Consider the following 23,932-nt stretch of genomic DNA (forward strand, 5'->3'; position numbering starts at 1 on the left):
CCATTCATTTCTCTGCTGCTTCTTCCTGAGCAGAGATCAAGACCTGTCCATCAAATCACCTTCCTACCTCCTGCCCTCTGTTACTAAGCAGATGCTCAGAGAAAACACTGCATTCAGGTAGAATGCTGCTTAAACATGATGAGCTTATCACTCGAGCATGTGTTAACTCTCTAACCAGCGCTATTATCTATGCAGTTACCCAAACCAGAAATCTAGGGCCTTCCTCACCCCCTCCTTCTCTACTATTACTACCATTTAACCAGTTTCCAAGCCCTGTTAATTCAACCTCCTCATTTCTCTCGCCAAACTATCTCCATAGCCAGCGTTCACATTCCATGACCCCTTGTTTAGACTAGTGGTTTTCAAAGTGGGATACAGAATGCTAAACAGACACTGGGATGTGAAAGAAAGTGGCAGCACTCTATTTCTGTTCATTTTTTCATCATCATTTTTAGATTTCTATTTTTTTAATATTTTATAATGTATGCAATATGCCAACTGAAGTAAATATACATAAACTATAAAGGCACACATATTAGGAGATAAGTTCAAAAATTAAGAGACTACCAGCCTAGGCTCCTACAATAGCATCATCTAATCAAGCTGCCCATTCTCATCTTGGTACCTCCCCCCTTCCCACTAGCAGCCAATGATACTTCAGTAACTAAACCAAAGCAAATCATCTCCCTTAGGAAAATCTCTTCAATTGCTTCCCACTGCTCCTAAGGTAAATATTAAAATCCAGCGCTTTCTCCTGCAATGTGCCTATCTCATCCAATTCATACTTTGTCACTCTCTATGCTCCAGGTACACTGGTCTTCGAATTTTTCACACATGCTATTTATATGCACATGCACATGCCTTCTGCCCATGATACTCTTTTCTTGGTCAACTGGGATGCTTATTTTTTTTACTAATTAGAACTTTCTGATGGTCAACACTCAACTTACTATTAGCCCCCAGACAACCAAGGTAATTATTTCTCCCTCCTTCACTGGGAATTCTTATTCTCTACTTTTATATTTTTTCCTATTAGTGACTTCAAAAAATTTGAAAGGAGATAATAAGCACAAATATGAAATTAGATAGTATCAAATTTTCTAAGAAATATCAAGAATCTGTCTAAAGACTTGAGAAAAGTTTTAATGCAATGTTAAAACTGGGCAAAGTGGTCCAAACATACCGGACAAGAAAGAAAGTGGGAGACCAAGAGAAAATAGATCTTCAAAAGCCTAAAAACTTAAAGTTTGGAGAGAAAATGATCAAGGCACCCAATTCTATGGGCAAGGCTCATGTACAGGAGGGGGCCTGCATTCAAGGACATGAGGGTGCCTCAGATCATGTTTAAGGAAACTCATGCAATTTCACTCCCTCATCCACATGTAAAGAGCTGAAACTCTCTTAACCAAGAATAGTATTTTCATTCTAAAAATATAATACAGAGACTTTCAAAGACCATATCTGTTCTTTCATATTTCTGTAGGAGAAAAAGAATTAAGAGAACCAAAAAAGTATGAAGTTTCTAAGCTAATGCACTTGGGTGTGGAAAAAAATGAAGGCAGGACAATTCTGGGCAATAAAACTGAGCCTGGGGACTAAAAGAATAAACTTCGGAGATTTCACAAATTTGGTCAAGTATTCATTCTATTTACGTTGAGTTTGGCATAAAAATTACTACACAGTTCTGCTTTACACAATCTACCAGGTTTTTAAATGCTCACTTTTTTTTGAACTAAAGAATCTGAGGAAGGCTTTCTGCTTTGCTTTTAATCTCTTTATCTAAAAAATGTTGATTTTAGTCATTTTTTTCACTGTACACCATACTCATACAACTTTAAAACAAGAGAATCAATTGTTAAAACAAGAAAGTCAATTGTTGAAACTTAGAAAGCACACCTACATATAAGAATAGATGCTTTCTATTATGCTTTACTTTTCAAATTGTCACGTATGATACATGCTATAAGAGGTATGAACCTTGAAAATGTTATACTAAGCAAAAGAAACCAGTCACAAGAGCATCAACTGCATGAGTCCATTTACATGAACTGTCCAGAGTAGGCAAATGCCTAGAGACAGAAAGCAGGTTAGCGGTTGCCAGGAGCAGGGAGGTATGGAGGACCTGGGGTGGGCGAGGTGTGGGGACGGTGACGATGGTTTGAAGGTGCATGCCTTCTTTTCGGTGTGATGAAAATGTTCTAAAATTGACCGTGGTGATAGCTGCACAACCTTGTGAATGTACTAAAAACCGCTGAATTGTACACTTTAAATGAGTAAACTATGATATGTCAAGTAAAGCTCAATAAAGCCGTGACGGAAACAAAAGTGCCATGTTCTGCCTGTGTTCTTCATCTCAGAATTGTTTATTATTTTTCAACACAAAGTTGAAAAATATCTCAATGCCTACCCCTTTTCCATCACGGAAAATATTGAAGGTGATTACCTCTGCGTGGTGGGACTTTAGGTACTACTTTCTTCCTTATGCTGTTCTGAACTGCTTCAATTTTTATAATAAGCACACGACTTTTTAGTCAAGGAAAAAAACGTTATTTTCACTTGAAAAACAAAATGCAGTGCTGGAGTTCTATTCCCCAAAACAGCTCTTTAGTCGGGTGGAGCTCTAACGGGTTCTAGTTTCTGACAAGAGAACTGGATGTAAACAATGAAGGATGTGACTCGATTACTAACACCAATGTGACCCCAAGTGGCTGGAGGGACCGAGGGCTGGGACCCAGACGCCCTTTCCAAACATCGGAGCTGGTCTGGGAAGGCACACGGCAGTTCCTCTGCCATCAGGTTGTTTTTCTGGAGGAATCAAAAACCAAAGGTGTTTCTTAGCTCCTGACTCTGAACACACATCCATCCAGGATGGTTCATGGAAAACCAGGACTGTCGCCTTCTCCAGGGATCTCCACTGCACTGGCCCTTCTTCTTTTGTCTGTACAATAATTCATGATACTTCATCACTGAAACCAGGAAGCAACTTATCTCCAAAACAGTGCAGGACAACTAATATCTAAATGACAAAGATGTCCAAACTTACTTTCTGAAATTCAAAAATATGTAAAATTTTATTGAAAGAACCGTTTTGTTGAATACATAAAAAATTAAATAAACTGGGTTTATTTACCTCACATGGAGTTTATTAAACAGAATTCAGTACAAGTAAAGTTATTGGTGTGGGCTGTCAGCAAGGACATTAAAATAAACTTGTTTATAAACTAAAAATCATTAACTTCAGTCTGTGAAATATAATTATATCAGTAAGAATATGTATCTTTATTTCACTACTCTCTAAAAAATATATTGTCTCATAAATAGCAGGCCATAAATTCTGGTATGCCAATTCAAACATGATGGCATGTGGTTCAGACGAAACATCAGTACATTAAGGCAAACAAAGAAAATGAAAAAAGCCATCATTTATGTTGCCAAACTTGTAAAAATTAAGGAAACTTTATATTAGGAGTGTCATGTTCCCACTCTTAAGACTTAATATGTTACTCAATAAAGTACTTCTTTTTCAGGAAAACTGTGCATAAAATACTTATTACCATATTTTAAATGATATTTTTAGTATTTAAGTTCAATCTAGAAAGGCTTATATTATTCTATTTTCTTCATTAGACATTTTCCGTGTTAAACCTTAGTCTTTTACTATTCATACCCTCTGAAAATAAGCTATAAAAGCAACAGCAAGTCATTGTTATTCAAAAACAAAACAAAACAGAGGGAGGGGGGAAAAAACCCTTCAGTGTCGGCAAGAGTCCAGAAGCAAGCACATTATAAAACCCCAGCACCAACTGGTAGAGCCCAAGATCTTTCCAACGTACTGTGTGACTGACGAATTATTACTTTACATTACCTACTGAGAGTCAGCTGTCTGCCTCACTAGACTTCAAGATGCTCAAAGGCGGCATCTGTGCCATATTCACCTTCCTATTACCAGCAACCAGAACAGTGCTGGGCACACAGTAATTGACGAATTTGCTTAACTACATTGTTTTTTTTACAGAACTGATGCAACTTAAATAGAATTTGTCGGAGGTATGCTATGTGCTAGCTGTAGTCTAAGTACCTCTATACACACCAATCCATCTAAGTAATGCACACGGCAGAGAACAACTATGAGAATGAATGAATCTGTACATAATTTTATAATAAAGGAGCAGGAGAAATATACTAGACCAGAAATATTTAAACAAAAGTCAGGGAAATAAAATTGTCTTTAACTAAAAAACAACATTTATGTGGATGGGGAAGTCCCCCCTTCAAAGTCTAATTCAGTATAATGTAAAGAAAACCCCAGAAAATCCATATCTGGAGTTTTTAATGGACTGTAAGGTTGGGATCCCACAAGCTTCCAGGAAAAATTACCTCTTTAAAAAGCAAGGAAGAGGGCTGGTTCTTAGCCACTTCCCAGAGTGAAGAAATTCAGGTGAAGACAAGTTCCTTCCCCAAGCTTCATGACCAAGAACCATCACAAGGCAGTACAAGAGCCACGATAAAGGGAGGGGACTTTAGAAACCAGGGGTGTTCTTTAGAAAGGCAATCTGGCTGCAACTCCTCTGGCAACAGTCTTATGCTGAACTTGTTTTTGAGCGAGTCAAGACTACAAGCCAGCCACGGGGACCATATCATCACTATTTACAGGAAGATGAAATGGAAGAAACACTGGTGGGAAGATTTAAATAACACCTGTCCAAGTTCACACCTTAAAGATGAAAGGGTAGATTTTGGCAGAGAAATAATTGGTGGGCTAATTGAGAATGTGGAAATATCACAGAATCCTGAAATCCTAGTTCTTGTCTGGGATGTGATACTTGAAAATAAAACTGTTACTATCCAAACTGAGGCAAAAGTACCTCTTAAGAGAGAGAAGATATAATTCAAGCTGATTTCCCAAAACAATAGTATCCCTTTGAAACTTCCTAAGAACAAAATTCTAGAGACTTAAACATCTATTCATGTAAATACCATAAATTACTATTATTGCATTAAATATACTTGAGAGCTGTTTACATATTGTATCTTAATCCAGATTAATAAGACTGTAGGCTACACTAAAAAATAGATGTAATGTCTTTTGGCAGAAAGAGAAAGAGACACTTTGAATAATTTGATCTCTATATGCAGATAAAATCTGTTAGAGGTGTCACTATATTAGCATTGTCACTAACTTAGGTTCTGCCAAATTTATTCATGCAGTTCAGAAATTAACAGTTTAAATCATTTTGAAAAAAATAAGTCCAATAGTGGTGAAAGAAGGCACAGAAAGTACAAGGATCTGGCTGCAGCAGAGTGTGCTTGCTTAATGCAGAGTCAGAGGGGGCCAGCTCATGAAGGAATCGAGAGTCAGGTTAAGGAGCCTACACTTTATTCTAAGAGCACTGGGAAGCCACTGCAAGATTCTTTGGTACACAGAACAGTAGGTATGCAAAAATCCACCCTATCTCCTATTAATGTAAGGTCGATCCCAAGTATTATCTGCAGAACAGACGAGACTCATTTTCCCAGAATTAATGTCACTCATCCAGTCAATATCTTAAAATTGGGAATGTATAACTCTAATGCTTAAAGAAAATTTTAAGTCCATGAGAACCAGTGACTCTAAATCTGAATGAGAAAAGTAACCCTTTGTATTTATCATAGTATTACCACAGTAAAGATGAGGACAGTATTTGCAAAGAAAACTCCTTAATAAATATCCCTGCAAATTTCCAGAAAACAGAAGTCATTTGTTTTCTGGTATGAATCATCTCAGAAATTGCAAAAACCCATAGAAATAGCAGGTCTACCTTATAAAAATTGCTTTTGGCATCTTTACATGAGTAGCGTGCCATATTTATTTATGCTACTTCCTAATTACCACTCTGTACCATTCATGGTACTTATACTGCCTTGCTGGTATTTCTGACCATGTCTTATCCTCTCTACACAATTAACACGCCCCTAAGGTCAATAATTTTGAATTATGCATTTTTGTTTCTCTCATAGCATGTAACACAGTCCCTTATTAGGCGTACAAATAATTCCGTTCACCGTGGCTTGTCTTCTTTTAGATTATGAGATCATTTACCTCTTAGAAATGTTTTATGGATTAATGAAACAATGTTACAAAATTCTTTATATAAAATACTGATTTCAAAGGTACCACTATTTAACACCATCTTCAAAAGACTGATTAAGAATTCTTCTACCTTGCCTAGATCATAAAAGCAGGAATACCCAACCTTAACTCAGAGGCATTGCACCAACGTGCACATGCTGTTTGCTGAATAAAAACATGGACACCCCAATGAGACACCACCACATGACAGACCGATGAAAGCACGCCCAGAAGTAAGCTGCCAACACTGAGGTGCAGGTCTGGTCACCACCATGTGCTGTGATTGCTCACCAGAACAGAAGGGGTTCCTGCAATCCATTTCTTATCATCAATAGACCACAAGATAGAATCTGCTCTATTCAAGCTTCTCCCTCTCCCCTGCATCCTTGTTTAAAGATGAAAAAATCCTACAAAAAAAGTATCCGAGTTATTGTGGGAAAATGCTTCTCCAATTTGTGGGCAACAAGTATGATTAAAATTCAGGAACACAAGTAAAGTAACTGTATTCAAATTACTATTCTCACGCAGGATTAAATTCAGGAACACAAGTAAAGTAACTGTATTCAAATTACTATTCTCATGCAGGAAAACATGCAAATAACAGTAGATGACATCCTTCCTGGGATCGTACAGCACCATTAATTAAATTCCAAGCTTTACTGTAAAATAAGCCTGAAGAGAACTGAAGTCACAGACAGATGCGCACCAGACAACACACTCTAAGATGGCCACCTGCCAGAGAAGCAGAGAACAGGAACAAGAGGCACACAGAACACAGCGTCTGTCTGACAGCAAACTCCAGGCTAAAACAGCTTTCTCTAAGGTTATAAAATGCAGATTTATCACAAAAATCCTATCTGCCTCTTTTAGCCACTTAATCATTCCCACTTTGGAGCAGGACAAGATATCCTAAGTCCCACAACGTTAAGACTAAAGCCATGCTCATGAAAAACGGAGTATCACACCGGAGCTGCGTCCAGCTAAAGCTGCTTTCCCACACAGCTAGAGATCAGGAACTTAAAACCCACAGAAGTAAACATTTTAAAGTTATTTTATTATAAATAAGAATTCACATATTACGTGAATATATCACTCACATGGTATTTGAATATATGATAATTCCTATATTGTAACACAATTGTGAAAAATCACACACAGAGAAGCCACAAATGTACCAAGTAACTAGAAACCAGAAGAACCTGAATTTTTAGGAAGCAGAGATAGAAACAGCAACACTGGTTACTGCTGCTGCTGGACAGATGATGGTTACAAATCTAATCACCGGGCAGTGTTTAGAGATTAAGCACAAAAAAAGACCACCAGACCTCCATTTTCCCTTTCATTGACAGATGATGATGATGGGAATTAGACAAATCCCCACTTTTAAATGCCCAGCCCTCCATGAAGGCTTCTTCACAGGGGAGGAAAGAAGATGAAAAGCAGGAAGAGAGGAAATCATTACGATAGGAAGAAAGGTTTCTCTGTTATAGGCAAAGCCAGGCTTACAGTGAAGAGAGAGGAAATAGGGAATAATAAATTCTCATCCAATAGACAATCGGATCCAACAGACAACAGACAAGATTTCTTTGCTAGGCCGTCTGGAAAAGATAAAAAGACATTAAAAATTCTGTTCTCAGTCAACAGCTCTCCCTGATAAGTCAGGGCAGGATTTCTCAAAGCTTGTTGGCATGGGATCCCCTCATACTCTCAAATAAAATTACTCAAGACCCTGAAGAGCTTTTGTTTATGTGCATTGTATCTATCATTATTTACTGTATTAAATAACCACATTTTTTCACGTTGAATTTTTAGTCATTCATTTAAAAGATAATTAAAAAGCTGTTACATGTTAACATAAATAACATTTTTATGAAAAATTATAATTTTCCAAAACAAAAAAATTATTTTCCAAATAAAAAACATTAGTGATTAGAATGATGGTTTTAGATTTTTACAAATCTCTTGAATGTCCGGCTTAACAGAAGACAGGTGGACTGTTTCATTCGCTCTTGCCTTCAGGATGCTGCTCTGGTTAAGTATAATGGAGAACAGGGGGTGCTTTCAGACCCCCTCAGAGGGTCTGGAAGAGGATCCTCATGGGGGCTTAGAGCATACTTCCTGAATCCGTGAGTTAGCGTTTTAAACTCGAGATTTCTGATTCTGCATCCGGTTCAGCCCAAAAGAAAATGAGAATATGGAGAACACTCAAGCAGACAGTAATCCAGGCATTAATCCCTCTAATGACGAGGAGGTCTGCAAACTAAGAGTAGCAGCTACGTTAAACATTCATTCAAACTTTCCTCAGTGACTAAGAATTAGATACAGAATAATTTCAAGTACTGATCAATAGAAATATTAGCAGGTAAAGCTGTACTGAACAAATGAGAAAGCTGATCGCTAAGTAATTCTCACTTCCATTAATCCATGGTCATTTTCTGGTCCCGAGTCCAGCCCAGAACTTCAAGGTACTTCTCGCAGGTGAAAACAGAGGTATATATAGAGAGAGGCCAAGGGAAAGAACAGAAGAGAAGCGGTCTTCCAAGAGATTCTGGCCCTAATGCATCCAGGGTAGGTAAAGAATGTGCCCAAAAAGACAGTCACCCAAAGCACTTTCCATAGAGCTGAATTCCCTCATGGAACCCTGGTTGAGAAAGGCGCAGAGAGTGGCTGAAAATTCAGGCTGTGAGTGGGTAGGGCGTGCGAACAAGAAGCCTAATCCAGCAGCTCCCAACCTTTCCAACCCTTTTATTATTTTAACCAACTTCCTTGGACTCAATATCCAGAGTGAGCCTGTCCAAAGAAACTATTTATCATTACTCTTTGTTCTTTCACAAGTAATCAAAGATACATAATTGGCCATTTTCAATTCAGGCACGGAGACTATCTAAACTTTTCTTATCAGTCACTGGCACAATCACAAGATCCAAAAATGCCAAAAAGGTCAACAACAGTTGATTAGAACTTGTGACTGGTTTCAGCTAAGTATCTCTACAAAGAGCTGGTGAATTTTAGCCCCAAACAAAGCAGCTTAATATCAGAGTTAGGAGGTATAACCAATGCTATCACAGAACGCACGGACACTGTTGACTCAGCTTTCCGAAACACTGAGAATGATCTCAGAACCACTTCCGTGGTTTTCAGGCACCAAGCCGAAAACCGCTGCTCTAATCCAAGCAGAATTACCTCCCAGGAAAAGGACGCTGGTACATCTCCTGTACGCCAACTCTGTTAATAAATTACTAAGCTGGGGGCTTAACATATTCACACTCTAATTTCACTTTGTCTAATTAAGAAACTAATGAAGTTTCTTCTGCCTTACTGTGAGTTCTTTAAAAACAAACTTGTATCTATGTACCTTTCTTACTAAAACCTGGACTCAGGTTCACAGCAGGAATTCAAAGATGCTGAACTATATTTTCATTTTTCACCTTTCACCCAAACTACTGATTTTCTTCAAATAGCAGAAATAATTTTAGGTACCACATCATCTACAAACAAATATGATACCGTCCCAGAGATCTCTACTGTTGTCATGTGAAAATGGGTAGCCAGAATTCTTTTTTAATGAAAAAAGTTACCTAAAGGGATGAAGTACAACCAATTCAATCATGGTTTCCTGTTTAAACTCACCTGATTCTACCACTGTAATCTCTCTCCTATTTGAATTTTCTTCTCTACTCTACTTCTGCCTCCACTCAGCAATCAATGCTTGAACCACAGCCTCCAGTGGCTCCTTTTCAAACCGCTGCTAGCTTTCTCGAGTACAGTTTTGTTGACATTATGCCACTTGCTCAAAACCTTACACGAAACCGCTATCAGCCATAGCTCTCAAAGGCCCTTCCTGATCAGACTTACCTCTCTGACTTTATTCCCACAAGGCCAATCACGTAACTCCCTGCTCTGCAAACAGATCTCATGCTTCCCACTTCTGCACCCTGATGCTATTTCCCAGGCCTTACAGGCCTTTCCCCCTCATCTCTCCATGCCTACATTTTATCCACCTTTCCAAATCAGCTCAAAAAGCCATCTCCTCACCAATGCTTCCCCCAATTGCTCCAATGAAAACAAATCTCATTCCTCTTCTTGTAACCATATAGGATTTTCTCTGTACCTCCAGTATGACTTTGTCTTTTGGATTATGGTTGTGTCTTAGCTCCCCTTCAAGAGCAGAAGAATCCTTGAGGACAAGATTTGAGACTAATTTCCCCTTGCATACAGATGCACTCAAATGATAAATGAAGTAACTAATTTCCTTGGGGAAAAAATATAATAAGATACTTCTTTAATGGGCAGTAAAGACAAAAAACAGGTTGGAGAAAATTTGAAAGTCTCTCTACTACTTTTTCTCTAAGTAAATTAATCCACACAGTAGAATTTTTTATGTATTTTAAAATACTGGCATTCAAAAATAACATTTTATAGTTTAATAAGACTGATGTCCCTATCTCATTTAATTCCCATAATGCTATCCTAACATAGGTATCCTCATGAGCCACATTTTATACGTAAGGAAACAGCTTTAGAGAAGGCAACCTGTCACCAGAGGGGGAGAGAAGACTGGAGTCTTCTGATTCCAAGTATAAGTTCTTTCCGCTAAATCACAATAAAAGACCTTAAAATTTTACTAAAAAACATAAAACAAAAAGAAAATGAAAGTTCTTCTCTTTCCTACCTTCTCACCCTAAAGTGACTTCTCTCAAAAGCCTTTTAAAATATGCGTTGAAGATCTTGAATTAAGAAACAGAGAAATGTAATAAAAATGGCCTAAAGGTCACAAGACCCAGTCCCAGCTGTGCCTCCCTTTCTACGTACATACGACTTCAGCGAAGTCCCATCTCTCCACGTCAATCTTCCTAATTGGAAACTGGGAGCGATAGTACCGACAGATTAAGCTCACATTACTGTGAAGATGGTGAGTCCATGAATGGGGAAGACTGTGGAAGAGTATCGATGAGAGTGAAGAAGCACGTGACAGCACCCACGAAAGAATGTCCCACCACCCAACCCCCAAACCTGTCACTCCTGTAAGCCCGACGAGCAGCTCATGCATTATCGGTTTCAAAACATTACTCCTCCAATCAGGTTAGTTGATGTAGGAAATCTAAAAGTGAAAAACACTGTCCAAGACTACCTTTGGGATCCTTTCCAGGTCCAATTTTATCTAATTTTAAGAAAGCATTAATAAAGTACCCCAAATGCATTATGTTCAGAATCAGATTTGTTATCCACTGTCCAATTCTCTTACTCTCCACCTCTGGCTAACAGTACCATCTTCCCAGTGACCCAAACTGACACATCTGGCAATCATGTTATAACACCAGGGCCTGTCTACTACACCTCACTGTCTATTACACAGGAAAGAGGCTGAATTCTAAAACTAGATCTGGATACAAATCCCACTTAGGCCACTGTCTAGGTGTGGGCCTCAGGCCAGTCCAGTGACCCTCTGTAAGCCAATCTCCTCTTTAAAACAAGGATAATACCACCAACTCTGCAGGGTTGTATAAAGATTATCAGTAACATATGCGCCCAGTTAGGATCTGGCACACAGCCGGTACCCAATAAACAGATCACGATTCCTGCTTCAGAACTGCTTTATGGACTAAATGAGGACATAAGGAGAAGGCCTAAACAATGCCTTGGCAGGTACAGCAGGCATCAAATAAAAGTTTGTCACCTCCTCTTCACTGTACTCCTTTCCTCTTTCTACTGTATCATTTCAGGCCTCGTCTTTCTCACCGAAATCACAACAGCATCCTACACTGATCTCCGTGCTTGTAACCACGTGCTTACCAATCCATCACGTGTGTCCTAAAGCACAAACCTAATTACATCAAATATTTCTTAGCTCCCTTCAATGACTGTGCCACTGCTTGCATCACAATATGCACGCTCCTCAGCAGGAACGCAAGGCCCTTCCCAACCTTTCCACTCTTAGCTCTTGTGACTTCCCTCCCCCGCACATAAATTCTCATGCCCAAGCCACAACACTGCCTATCAGCTGTTTCCCAATTGCTCCATGCTTTCATGCCTCCAAGCGTCCCTAGAATGTTCTATCATGATGAGGTCTACTCATTCTTCAGAACATACATAGCTCAAGCACCATCTTTTCTTCAAAGCTTTCCTTGACCCTAGAATTTTCCTTGGTATTCCAAAGGTCCTTCTGCATACTTCATTCACGAACCATTCTAATTTTGCTGACCTTGTTTCTAGTAGCTCAGGCCCAGTTGTGATGTCCTGGAAGGCAAGGGATGGGCCTTTTCATGTTCGTATTATCTCCAGTGCCTAGCATAGCACCTGTGCCGAAAACATGTTTGATGGTTTTTGTGATACCCCCTTAACATTGTTCCCATGAATACTGGCAATCTAGAAAATTGAAAAATAAAAGTGGCACTGTGAACATAAAATATTTCTAGAAACTTTTTGAGATTTTTTTAAAAATCCAATTAATTCTAAAACATCTCAAAAAGATTAAAAAATGCTGAGATAAAATTCATGCAAATGCTCATATTGGAAAGTATATCAGGCCAAATTATCTAAGGAAAAAAATGTATGGGATCTAAATATTTATAAATATTTATCCATAAAATCTAAAGAAAATTTCAAACATGAGGAATCCTTGACTATGTTCTCATTTTCAAAAGATATAAAAGAAAATCTAGCAAAAGCTGTCTTAGTTAACGGTAAAATATTTTTATCTTGGTTGAGTAGAACAAAATCTTACTGGTATGCATATGATTTTCATTTTTAAAAAAGAGATTTAAAAAGTTATCTCCTATTTTCAAATGACTGAAATTTTTTTCAAAAATGAAACAGATTGTGTAAATCTACACTATCAATCATCACAAGGATTGACTTTATATTTTATATAATCTATAAATACTATCTGCAGAATTGCTATAAATGTACTTGATAAATAATACAGAAATCAAAAATACCAGTCTGGATAATGTGCCTTGAACGTACTTGTTTAAAATTGAGTCCCTTTCCATTAGACAAAGGAAACAGATAAACTGTAGCATTTAGTATAAAAGGAAGAGCACTAATCAACTCTTTTTCAAAAATACTAGAACATGCGATTTGTGCTTTTTAAATTCCAAATATAACTCACTGTATTTAGCACCTCCTGTACTTTCCAGTATATTAGATAATTGCACACCAAGTTAAAAACAAAATAAAGGAAAACATTCCTGCCACCCACCCTTTTCATAAAACAAATGGAAATATTAAACACACACAGAGCACCTTGTAAAGGTCAGTATGACTAGCCCCAAAGAAAGCTGTTTTTTCTTAATTTAAACAATTTGTTTGAGGATTTAGAGGACTTGGGGGGCAAGGGAGACAAGACAGGAGAATTGTGTGATTATTGGTTTTAGCAAAAAAGATGGGTTAGTAATTTTCAAGTCCTGCTCTGGAGAACCACATAGGGGCCTCAGTGGCTGGGGGCTCTCGACCCCTACATTAATCAGAGAAAGTCCATTTCTTTGTCCGTTTATGGACTGAGCTTCTGAAAAAGATGTTGTTTGAACAAGAACAGTGTCCATACCTTTAAAAAGTCTGAAAATCACTAAGAAGATTTAACCAATACTCAATGGATAATATTGGTATCAACATCTAATAAACAAAAAGATAAATAGGAAGTATTCAATACACAAAAAATGGTTTTAAAATGTGGTAAAACATTAAGAATAGGAAAGACTAACATCCATAGTTGCTTTACCTTTATGAATGTTTGTTTCTTTTACTTCTGATCAGAGATTTATTGGGTACATTGTTTGTTTAGGGAGGGGAACATGCAAGTTAAGCTTTTTCAACTTGGTTTTGGCAGGAAGACAATAGATGGTTTTAACAAGGAATTGGCTGTGAACCCCAGGCAAACAGCTGTGGAAGGGGAAGATATGTTCAAGATGAGAGGCGACATTATGGGGTATGTTTGTTTAGGTGGATGGGAGGGGACCCACTAAATAATATTGGGGTGGGGTACACACCTTTCCTACTTTGGAGATCTCTAGAAAGAATCATATCCTTTCCCAAGGACACTTCTGATTCTTGGCATCTAAATTCTCCTACGCCGCCACTTCTAAGCTGATTAATAACTGCCATCAAAAATCAGAAATTAGTGTTTACAGTAACTTATGAAAAGTCATTTTCTAAAAAAATCAGACTATAAAGAACATCAACCATTTTATATGCTTGTTTTCTCTGATGAAAAAGCTACAGAACTAAAAGCTTCTTTGCCAATGACTTGGCCATGATAAAGGAGATGGCTAGCATGGACCAACTTCCACCATTCTTCCTCTTTCCTCAGCTAAGACTGTGACAGAGAAGAGGATAAAGTTTCAAAAATCATCATTTTTTCCCCTCAGCAAAATGCTTGAGTAGCTAGTGAGATGATGAGCGAGTTTCCCATTTGCCAAACTTTTTATAATGTGGAAATTACAACAGAGAATGTAACTAAGTCTCTCCACATTGACTCATTAATTTCAAAAGATCAAGATCAGGAGAAAAAAACATTAATTAGCATTTGCATTTTGAAAGCAAACTATATGACTACACACTGATAAAAAATAATCCTTTCCATTTGGTTAAAAAAAATTGATGCCAGATGAACAATAATTTTAATCACTTTAAATTAGTATCATTTCATTCCTAACATCAATGGATACTCTTCTGAAGGTTTAGAAATAAAAATAATGCTAGTTTGTTCCAAACATAGGGAAGCCAAATGTTTCTGTCATACACACACTCTCTAAACTTGGTCCTTTACTTATCTATCACATGGTTATCTATTTAATAAGATATCAAGAACCAAAACCCTAGCTTCTTCCCTATGGTAAAATGATGGTGACACAACAATTCTATACCTACAATAGAATGCCAATAAAATACTGGGTGCCTGCAAGGAAAACACAGTGACTCAGAAAGATGACCTACATACAAGACTGTACATACAGGCAGACCTTCCTTCGCTATTTTCTGGACTTACTGACAAACCAGGAGAAGCGCCAGTGGTTACTTTCTCAAAATAGATAAGATATGAAAGCTATGCACAAATTATTTATAGAGGTATTAATTTCCTCAAAAGAAGATCTAACATAAACCATCTATAGGAGTAATAATGTAGTTCTGGATGCCAAAACGTCTTCTTGCTCTCAAATTCATATTTGAAATAGACTAACACATGGGCTAGATGTTTCGATTCTTTTTAGAGCAAGGCAAAGTATAAATAAAATTTAACATATCTATAATAGGTTTTAAAATTCCATACCTTCAACAAGATAGCAAATTTTAATCTCACTATGTAAGTCCTTCCTCTTAAAATACATAAATAAAACTTGTTTATAGCACATTTGTATCAAGGTCACTACTAAAAACACAACAAAGGCAAGAGTAATGAGTAATCATATTTATATTATCTTATATATAATATTTATTTTCTGGTTATAAAATCTATCGCCCTAAAGAGATAGCCACACATCCGTGTATTTCTTTGCCTAGTTTTTAAACAAAAACAAAAACAGAGCTCATCTCTGACACATACACATCAGACTGTTTTGTAAAACAGTAATTTAAAAGTGAATTATTTCTACCTGTCTTTCTAACCACCACGCAGTGTCAGAGGACATGCAATTCATGGCTTGTACCACCCGAGGGCACTCCTAAAATCTTTCAACAACTTTTAGAATCAAATTTTTATCTACTAGGATGAAGAAATCTAGTGCTACTTGCAGTTCATGGGCTGGGTACTGGCTTAAAAAAGGTGTTTCAGAAAATGCGTTTCTTCATAAAGAGTGAGATAATAAATATGCATAATTTCTATCCACTGCATAGTCTCTGGGCCTCACGTCCTTGCAACAAGTTGAGGTTCTAGAGCACGATGAACATTTTACCTAAATAACTTCAAATGAGAGGGTTAAAAAATCACTAACTAATCAATCTCATAAGATGACCCTTCTAGACTATGTTTATCATCAACAAACAGAAGTTCACATTTTTGTAGAAAACAATAGAAATTTAAGAAATACTTAAAATACTTCTATGATTTAAAAGTTGGTCAGAAAAGATTAGCTTTAACACATACATGGCACTCCAAGTCAAGGAAACAAGGAAACCACGGGCACCTTACCTGTTTCCTGGGAATTCAACACCTCTAAGGCATGCATCATGGCACTTGCGAAGACATTGGCATCCTCTTTGCTGCCAAAGTTGAGACCATACACCTGTCTAGCATCTCGCCACTGGTGGAAGGTCTGTGTAGCCTGATTGTACTTCAACCCTTTAGGAATGGCACAGTTTATCACGACCTAAAAGACAGGAATTCTTCATAAAGTCAAGCTAGTAACTGGTAAAACCAACAAAGTCAACAAGTCCTGACTGGACATATTCATTCAAACATGTTCCTGACAAACCTTGGCAAAAAATAGTTAAAGCAGTTACCTAAGGTAAAATCAGGTGTAGAAATAACCATGAGATGGAAGTTCAGCTGCCTGATGGTTACAAAGGTCTGCAAATCAGCAAAATCAATCTATATCCCTCATTAAATATATTTTAACATGTTTACTGAAGTACGATAAACTCAGAAAAACATAAGCATGTATCTCAGTGAACATTCCTGTGTAGCCAAAACCTGCTCAAGAAATAGGACGTTAACATCAGGAACCTCCTTCGTAACTCCTCCCACCTCCGGAAAAGCACTAGCCACACTTCTAACACCACAGATTACTTTTGTAGGTTTTTGGTTTTTACATAAATGGAGTTACACAATATGTACTGTAATTGCCTTCTTTCCTGCAAAATTGTTTACAGTCCTCTATTTGCTGCAGGTAATTGTGGTTTATTCTTTCGCATTGCTCTATGGTATTCCGTTGTATAAATCATGTTTGTTTATCCAGTCTCTCATTAATGGACATTTGGATTATCTGCAGTTTGAGGCTATTAAAAATAGTGATGTCATGAACATCCCACTAAATACTAAAGGTCTTTTGGTACACGTGAGCACACATTTCTGTTGGGCATTTACCCCGGAGCAGAACTGTCACAAGCCATATATATGTTTAACTTTTTTAAGGAAAACTCCAAGTAGCTTTCCAAATTGGTTCCGTCAATTTTCACTTCCACAGCAGCATACAACAGCTTGCACAACTACAAATACTGAGTTGTCCATCTTTTTCTTTATTGATTTGTAAGAGTCCTTTATACATTCTGGATATGATCCCACTGTTGGTTATCTGGGTTGCAAACATCTTCTCCCGTTCTTTGGCTTGTCTTTTCACTCTCTTAATGGGTGTCTTTTGATGAACAGAAGTTTTTAACTTTTATTCAGTCCAAATGAGCAATCTTTCCCTTAATAGTTAATGCTTTTTGTAACCTGTTTAAGAAATGTTTCTCAACCCCAAGGTCATGAAAATATTATCCCATATTATTTTAGAGAAGCTTTATTGTTTTAACCTTCATATTTGCATCTCCCATCCAACTGGAATCGACTTATGCCTACGGTGTGAAATAAGGTTCAATATGGTTCTCCAATTGATCAGCACTATTTATTAACTGTGCTGCAGGTTTACCGTTTTCATAAATCAAGTGTCTAAATGGCTCTCTTTTGTTCTGCTGGTCAACAGGCTTATCTCTGAGCCAACATCACAGTGTCTTAATTATTGCTGCTTTATCCTAAGTCTTGAGAGCCACAGAAAACATCCTCCTACAGTGCTCTGGCCAGGCTCAGTCCTTAGTGTGTGGCTACAATTTTATATCAGATTATCAATTTTGTGTTATTCATCCAATCTGCAGTCTCTACTTTTAATCAGAGTACTCAGTCCCTTTACATTTAATGCAAATACATTTGGGTCTAAATCTATCATACTTTCTTTTAGAGTTTATTATTGTTGCACCCTCTATTACTTCATGAATTATACGTTTTTACTGTTATTTCAGTGGTTGCCCTGGAGATGACAACAGGCATCTTAAACTTATCAAAAGCAAATAAAAACTAGTAGTTTTCCCTTTCCCTCAACACAAAAACTTCACCATACGCTTTCTCCAACAGCACTCCGTCTCCCACGCCCCTCTCAGGACTCCTATGCTATTTCTACCAGGTTTTAAAATTCTACATGTATTTTTAACCCCACAAAACACATTAGTAGTTTTATACAGTTGACGATCACTTAGGATTTACTCTATATTTACACTTTCTGTTGCTTTTTATTCCTTCTGCCTTCTCCAAACTTCTGTTGGGCCCATTTTTGATCTTAAAGAACGCACTTTAGCATTTCTTTCAATGCAGATCTCCTGGTCATGGATTCTCTCCATTTTTCTTTGTCAGGAAATGTCTTTATTTCATCTTCATTTCTGAAGAATACTTTTATTAGATATGGAATTTTAAGTGGTCATTATTTTCCTTCAGTACTCTGAAATCCACTGGCTTCTAGCTTTTGTTGTTTCTATTGAGAAATCAGCTAAAAGTTTACTGTAGCTTATTTAAAATAGTTTTTTTCCACTTGTATTTAGTTTAGTAATCTTAATATGATGGGGTTATATATGGTTTTGTGTTTATCCCACTTAAGGTTTATAGCATTTCTAAGTTTATGGTTCTTCGATCACTTCTGAAAATTTTTGTTCATTCTCTCTTCCATTATTGTTTCTGCCTCAATCTCTCCTCTCCTCTGGGACTCTAATTACACACACATTATGAGTTATTTTTACTGTATTCCCTAAGTCTCTTAAGCTTTTTTTATGTATCTATATTCTTCTCTCTCAGATTAGCTTAGTGTCAGTCTGAATATTTTCTTCTGATCTATATTCCAGTTTACTAATTCTTTTCAGCTCTTTATAATCTGTTGTAAAACCCGTCACTGAGTTGTTACTGTTAATAGCAGTTATTTTTCAATTCTAAAATTTTCATTTGGTTCTCTTTTCAAGTTTCCAGCTCTGCTGAAATTCCCTATGTTGTCTTTTATTTCCTTGAGTATATTAAGTACATTCTTTTAAAATCAATTTCTGATAATTCCATTAACTGGCTTCCCAGAGGGTCTGTTCTAGCACTGTTCCTCCTGTCGCCTCGTATGGCTGGCTGTTCTGACTGAGTGCCAGACACTGTGCATGGACAGTTGTATGGAAATTCTGAGGCCTACAATGATGTTATATTTTTCCAGAGAAGATTTACATCTGCTTTTGGCAAGCAGCTAGGGAAACTAACAATCTCACATCACTTTAATCCAAAAGCGATTGGAATGATTAGAGGCTGGGTTTCAGTTCCTTCAAAGGTCAGTCTAATTCTGACTCAAACTTCTTCCCAGGGTTTGGGGCTCCTGGGTCTCAAATCACGGCCTGGGGGATTACCAAGACAACCCTCCCCTCATTAGAAGGGCTTAACTTCTAATTTGTGTTCTATTAGCTCCATGAGTGCCAAAAGCTTTGCTCAGCTCCTCAGCCCCCCCTTTCAAATCTGACACATGCCTCTAGGCAGAGAGGTCCAAATCTGGGCTCACTTCTCTGGTTCTTTCTGGTTTCAGATCATGGACCCATAATTCTTCACGGTCATGTGAGCCCTTGAAATAGATTTTTTTCTTTTTAATTATTTTATCCAATTGTTTTAGTTCTCAGAGAAAGGCTCTATCTAAATTACCTCATCCCAGCAACACTCAAATTTGAAATTATTTTAAAACTATGACGACCTCTTAAAGACATTATGCTACGTGAAATAAGCTAAATGAATTTTAAACTTCCAATATAAGGAATTTTACAATTTGAATCAATTATTTCATTCATTTCTAACTTTCAAGGATAGACAATCCTGTAAATAATCTCAAAAAACTTTAAAAGCTTTTACAGCTTTAACAACTGGATTTTCATAAGCATGTCATCAGGTTTGGACTTCCTCATAATCCTAAATTCTGCACTTCAGACCCAATGAGCTTCAGTCTAGATTAGAGGCGCTGCTCCATCCTCCACACGCCCATCCATTTTGGCCTAATCATAACACAGAAAATCACGCAGTAAACATTTACTCCTCCTTGTGACTTGGTTCAATATCTTACCTTGTCTATGAAGTCATCCACGATCCTCTTCCCCATCTTCTCAACAAACTGATGATTCTTTCTGTTTTTTTTTTTAAATACTGAATGTCACTTTGAATTTTGTATTTTTGATGAATGGCCTGCATTTGTCAACTGACTGATGATATGATTTTGCAGACTAAATATCCCTAGTTCCTTTTTTCAGATACTACCCATCCTGGAAAATGCAGGATTCAAGGTCTGTGACCTGAGTTCAAGTCTTGACTCTGCCCGTGGCCATTCCCATCTCTCCCAACACTCCCCTAACAGTTTATTTGGACCGCAAGATGAAAAGCAATGCTAATCAAACATCTTGCTCTAAACTATTTTCAGTCTTACTTCCCTCCATCCCCACCAGGCATGCTAGCCTCCATCCATCTCCAACTGCTTCCTCTGCTTGAAGGACAATGCAAACTTCAGGTGGACATTGTGGGCCTTTGTACAAGGGGTCCATCTGCCCCTTTCTCAGATCAGCCACACTGTGAGAACTCCTACTCGTGCTTAAAGACCCAGATCAAATTCATCTCTGCTCTCAGTGTGCTATGATTTACATTTATCATTACTGAAACAATTTACTGCACTTCTTTCCCCACCTTCTGAACATCCACACTCTCTCCTGTATCTTTCTTTCAAGGTCGGGAATTTTATTACATACATAAAACCTAAACACAGTGCCCAGAACATAATAAGCAGCTAAGTGTTACGCAAAAAAATGAAATATTTTAATATATATTTATATAATTTGCACATATTCAATTTTACAAATAAATGGTGAGGTTTTTTTTAATGGCTCTACAGTGCTTTCTTTCTACACAAAGTTTAGATTTGATTTAATAAATTATAACATGTTTCCACTCAGAACTGATTGACATCCATTAAGAAGTGTAACAAGGTACTCTGGAATGAGAGGAAACCAATTATTTATTAGATTTATTCTTAGGTATATTATCATTTTTGTTACTTTAAGTAGTATCTTCATAGAATTATATTTTCTAATTGTTTATTGCTAGTTATACAAAACTCCTACTGATTTTTATATACTGATCTTGTATCCAGCAACTCTGATGAACAACCTTGTTAGTTCTAATATTTTATCTGCAGATATTTTCGGGATTTTTTATGTAGACAATTATATCATCAGTGAGCAAAGTCAGCTGTTTCTTCTTTTCAATCCTGATAGCTTCCACTTCTTTATCTTAATATGTTACCTCTTCTTCAATGCTAAATGAAAATGGTTAAAGCTGAAATCCTCAATTTATTCCTGAGTTTAATGGAGATCCTCCCAACACCGTACTGTCCTATAAGATGTTTGCTATATTTTTATATTATCCATCCTTATCAGCTTGAGAAAATCATTCTTATGCTAAACATGCTGAGAATTATGTAAGAATTTTAATTTTTTCAAATCCTTTTCTTGAATCTTGTTTCTTGTAGATTTTCCCCTGGTAAATTACATTAGCAGGTTATCTAATGTTAAAATATCCTTACACTACAGAGATAAAGAGAGAGAAACCCTATTTGGTCAAGAGGTAGTCTGGTTTTTTTTTCATATCCATTGCTGCATTTGGTCTGCTAATATCTTACTGAGGACCTTTATATCTATGTTAATATTCAGAATTGAGACTGGCTTATAATTTTCATCTTTCAAACTGATCTATGTTTTAGATACCAAAATTATACCAGCCTCAAAAATCTATTCTTTAGAATAGGTTGCATAAAACAAGCAATTATCTTGAAAGTTTTTAGATTTTGTCTGTAAATGCTATGGATGCTCCCTTGTATTTTTTTAAATTTTGGGGCTAGATTATTAACTATTGATATATTTTATGACTGGAGATCTATTATGTTTTTCTACTTTTTTGCCAATTTTGGTCAATCATATTTTTCTACAAAATGGCCCATTTACTGGCATAAAGCTGTTCATAATATTATCTTATAATTTATTTCCTTAGTATAATTATAGCAATATCTCTTTTCCAATCTTAATATTGTTTATTTGTAACTTTTTTTATTAGACTGTCATTTTTTTCTATTCAGTGGAGCAACTTTTGTGTTAATAATTTCTATTTCTTTTTCTCCCCAAAAGCCGCAGTTGTGTATCCTAGTTGTAGGTGATTCTAGTTCTCTTATGTGGGACGCCACCACAGCATGCCTTGAGGAGCAGTGCTAGGTCCGTGCCCAGGATCTGAACCGGAGAACCGTGGGCCGTCGAAGCAGAGCATGTGAACTTAACCCTTTGGTCACAGGGCCAGCCCCTATTTCTTTTTATTTAATTAGTTTCTTCTTTTATTTTTAGTATTTCCCTCTGCTTTCATTGGGTTAAGCTCATTATATGCTATTAAGATTTGTCCATCTAAGGACAGCTTAGACGTCCTATGGGTTTCTATATGTAATATCTTGTCACTCAGGTCTAAGCATTTTCTTATTTTATAAACATTTTCTAATCTTCATAACGTTTTCATCTTAGTCTCATGAATTATTCATAAGTATGTTTTCAAATGTCCAACCATTTTAAGAAACACTCCATTTTTCAAAAGCTAGAGGAGAGCTTACTTCTCTTATGAATAAAAATTTCAGTGCTTCATATGGAAATGTCCTGACTTACACAAGATTTCTTTCTAATTATTTTTAAATACTCATTTTCCTTTTTACCAATATTTAGATATTTTTAGGATTGTTTATCAATTCACCAAACTTACCAAAAATGTGTTTATTTTACAGCTACTCGGTTAGAATGTTAAGAACGTTCAACAACCTCTACAAAGTTTTAATTGTCCAGTTTTCATTTTTTCTCTCTAATAGTAGTATTTGATTTGTCCCTGGCCTAACTCACTGCTGGGACACTTTGCTGGACGAAAGATAAAAGAGCAAAGAAAGCACACAGGACAAGCAGGACTACCAACAGGGCAGCGAGGGTTCCTGGTACAGAGACTGGGGAGACCAAAGCAGGCTGTGCAACAGGTACATGGAGCAAAAGGCAGATTTGCTAAATTCAGTGAACTGCTCTTTCTGCAAACTGATTCAGGTCTATGAAGTTGTCTCCAGAAGAGCACTGTACTCGTTTCTGCCAGGTGCCCCAAGAGTTTCACTGGCCTGCAACCAGTATGCGTTCATTCCTTGACTGGAGTTGTGTAAGTGAAGTTGGAGGTTCCCACTCTTCAGGGGAGCCCCTAACCCAGCTCAGACAGAAAAGAACTCCTCTGCTTACCTGTGCCAATAGAAGGACTTTTCTTAGTTCTTTTTTACAGTGCGCAGCCTCTCTAAGAGTCCCAGCTTTATGCAGAGACACCAGTTTCAAAGCCCAACCTCAGAGGCCCAGTCTCTACATGCACATATGACAAACCTAAGTCCCTAGCTACGGCCAGTTCATCATCTCCATCCTAAAAGCGCAGGGCTGGGCAGAAGCTGTTTACACAGCACCCTGTTTCCTAGTGGAAACCCAGGGCTCTACCTTTCTTTAGAAAGAGCTCAGCCAGAAACGTGTTACATTTTTCCCTGCATATCCTCAATGCTGGTTGATTCCACCATCTTGCCAGAACCAAAAGTATCCTGTCAATCTATTCGTTATAAAAGTTCTCACTGCTATTATTATATGCTTAATGCTGGTAAGACCCTATCTATGTTTCCTCCATCTACTGCTCCTGATCGGTTAAGGCCCAAGAAATCAAGTAATCAGATAATCCAGTCACCTTTCTAACAAATCCAGAGCAGGGAATTAGTAAAAGCTTAGTTGTCATCCCAAACGTGAATTACAAAAGCCTAACTATTCTAG

The 23,932-nt window shown here is 37.2% G+C and overlaps 1 protein-coding gene across 11 annotated transcripts in view; it reads right to left on the reverse strand.

Annotated features, from left to right (window-relative positions):
* Positions 1-23,932, reverse strand: part of ENAH (ENAH actin regulator) — a 145,255-nt gene that overhangs the window by 51,232 nt on the left and 70,091 nt on the right. For all 11 annotated transcript variants that reach the window (XM_044762828.2, XM_070501675.1, XM_044762829.2 and 8 more), the window contains exon 3: positions 16,236-16,413. In XM_044762828.2, coding sequence (XP_044618763.1) covers positions 16,236-16,413 — 178 coding nt within the window. The remainder of the gene's footprint in view (positions 1-16,235; positions 16,414-23,932) is intronic.

This window comes from Equus asinus, chromosome 30 (assembly GCF_041296235.1).
Source record: "Equus asinus isolate D_3611 breed Donkey chromosome 30, EquAss-T2T_v2, whole genome shotgun sequence".
Taxonomy (NCBI): domain Eukaryota; kingdom Metazoa; phylum Chordata; class Mammalia; order Perissodactyla; family Equidae; genus Equus; species Equus asinus.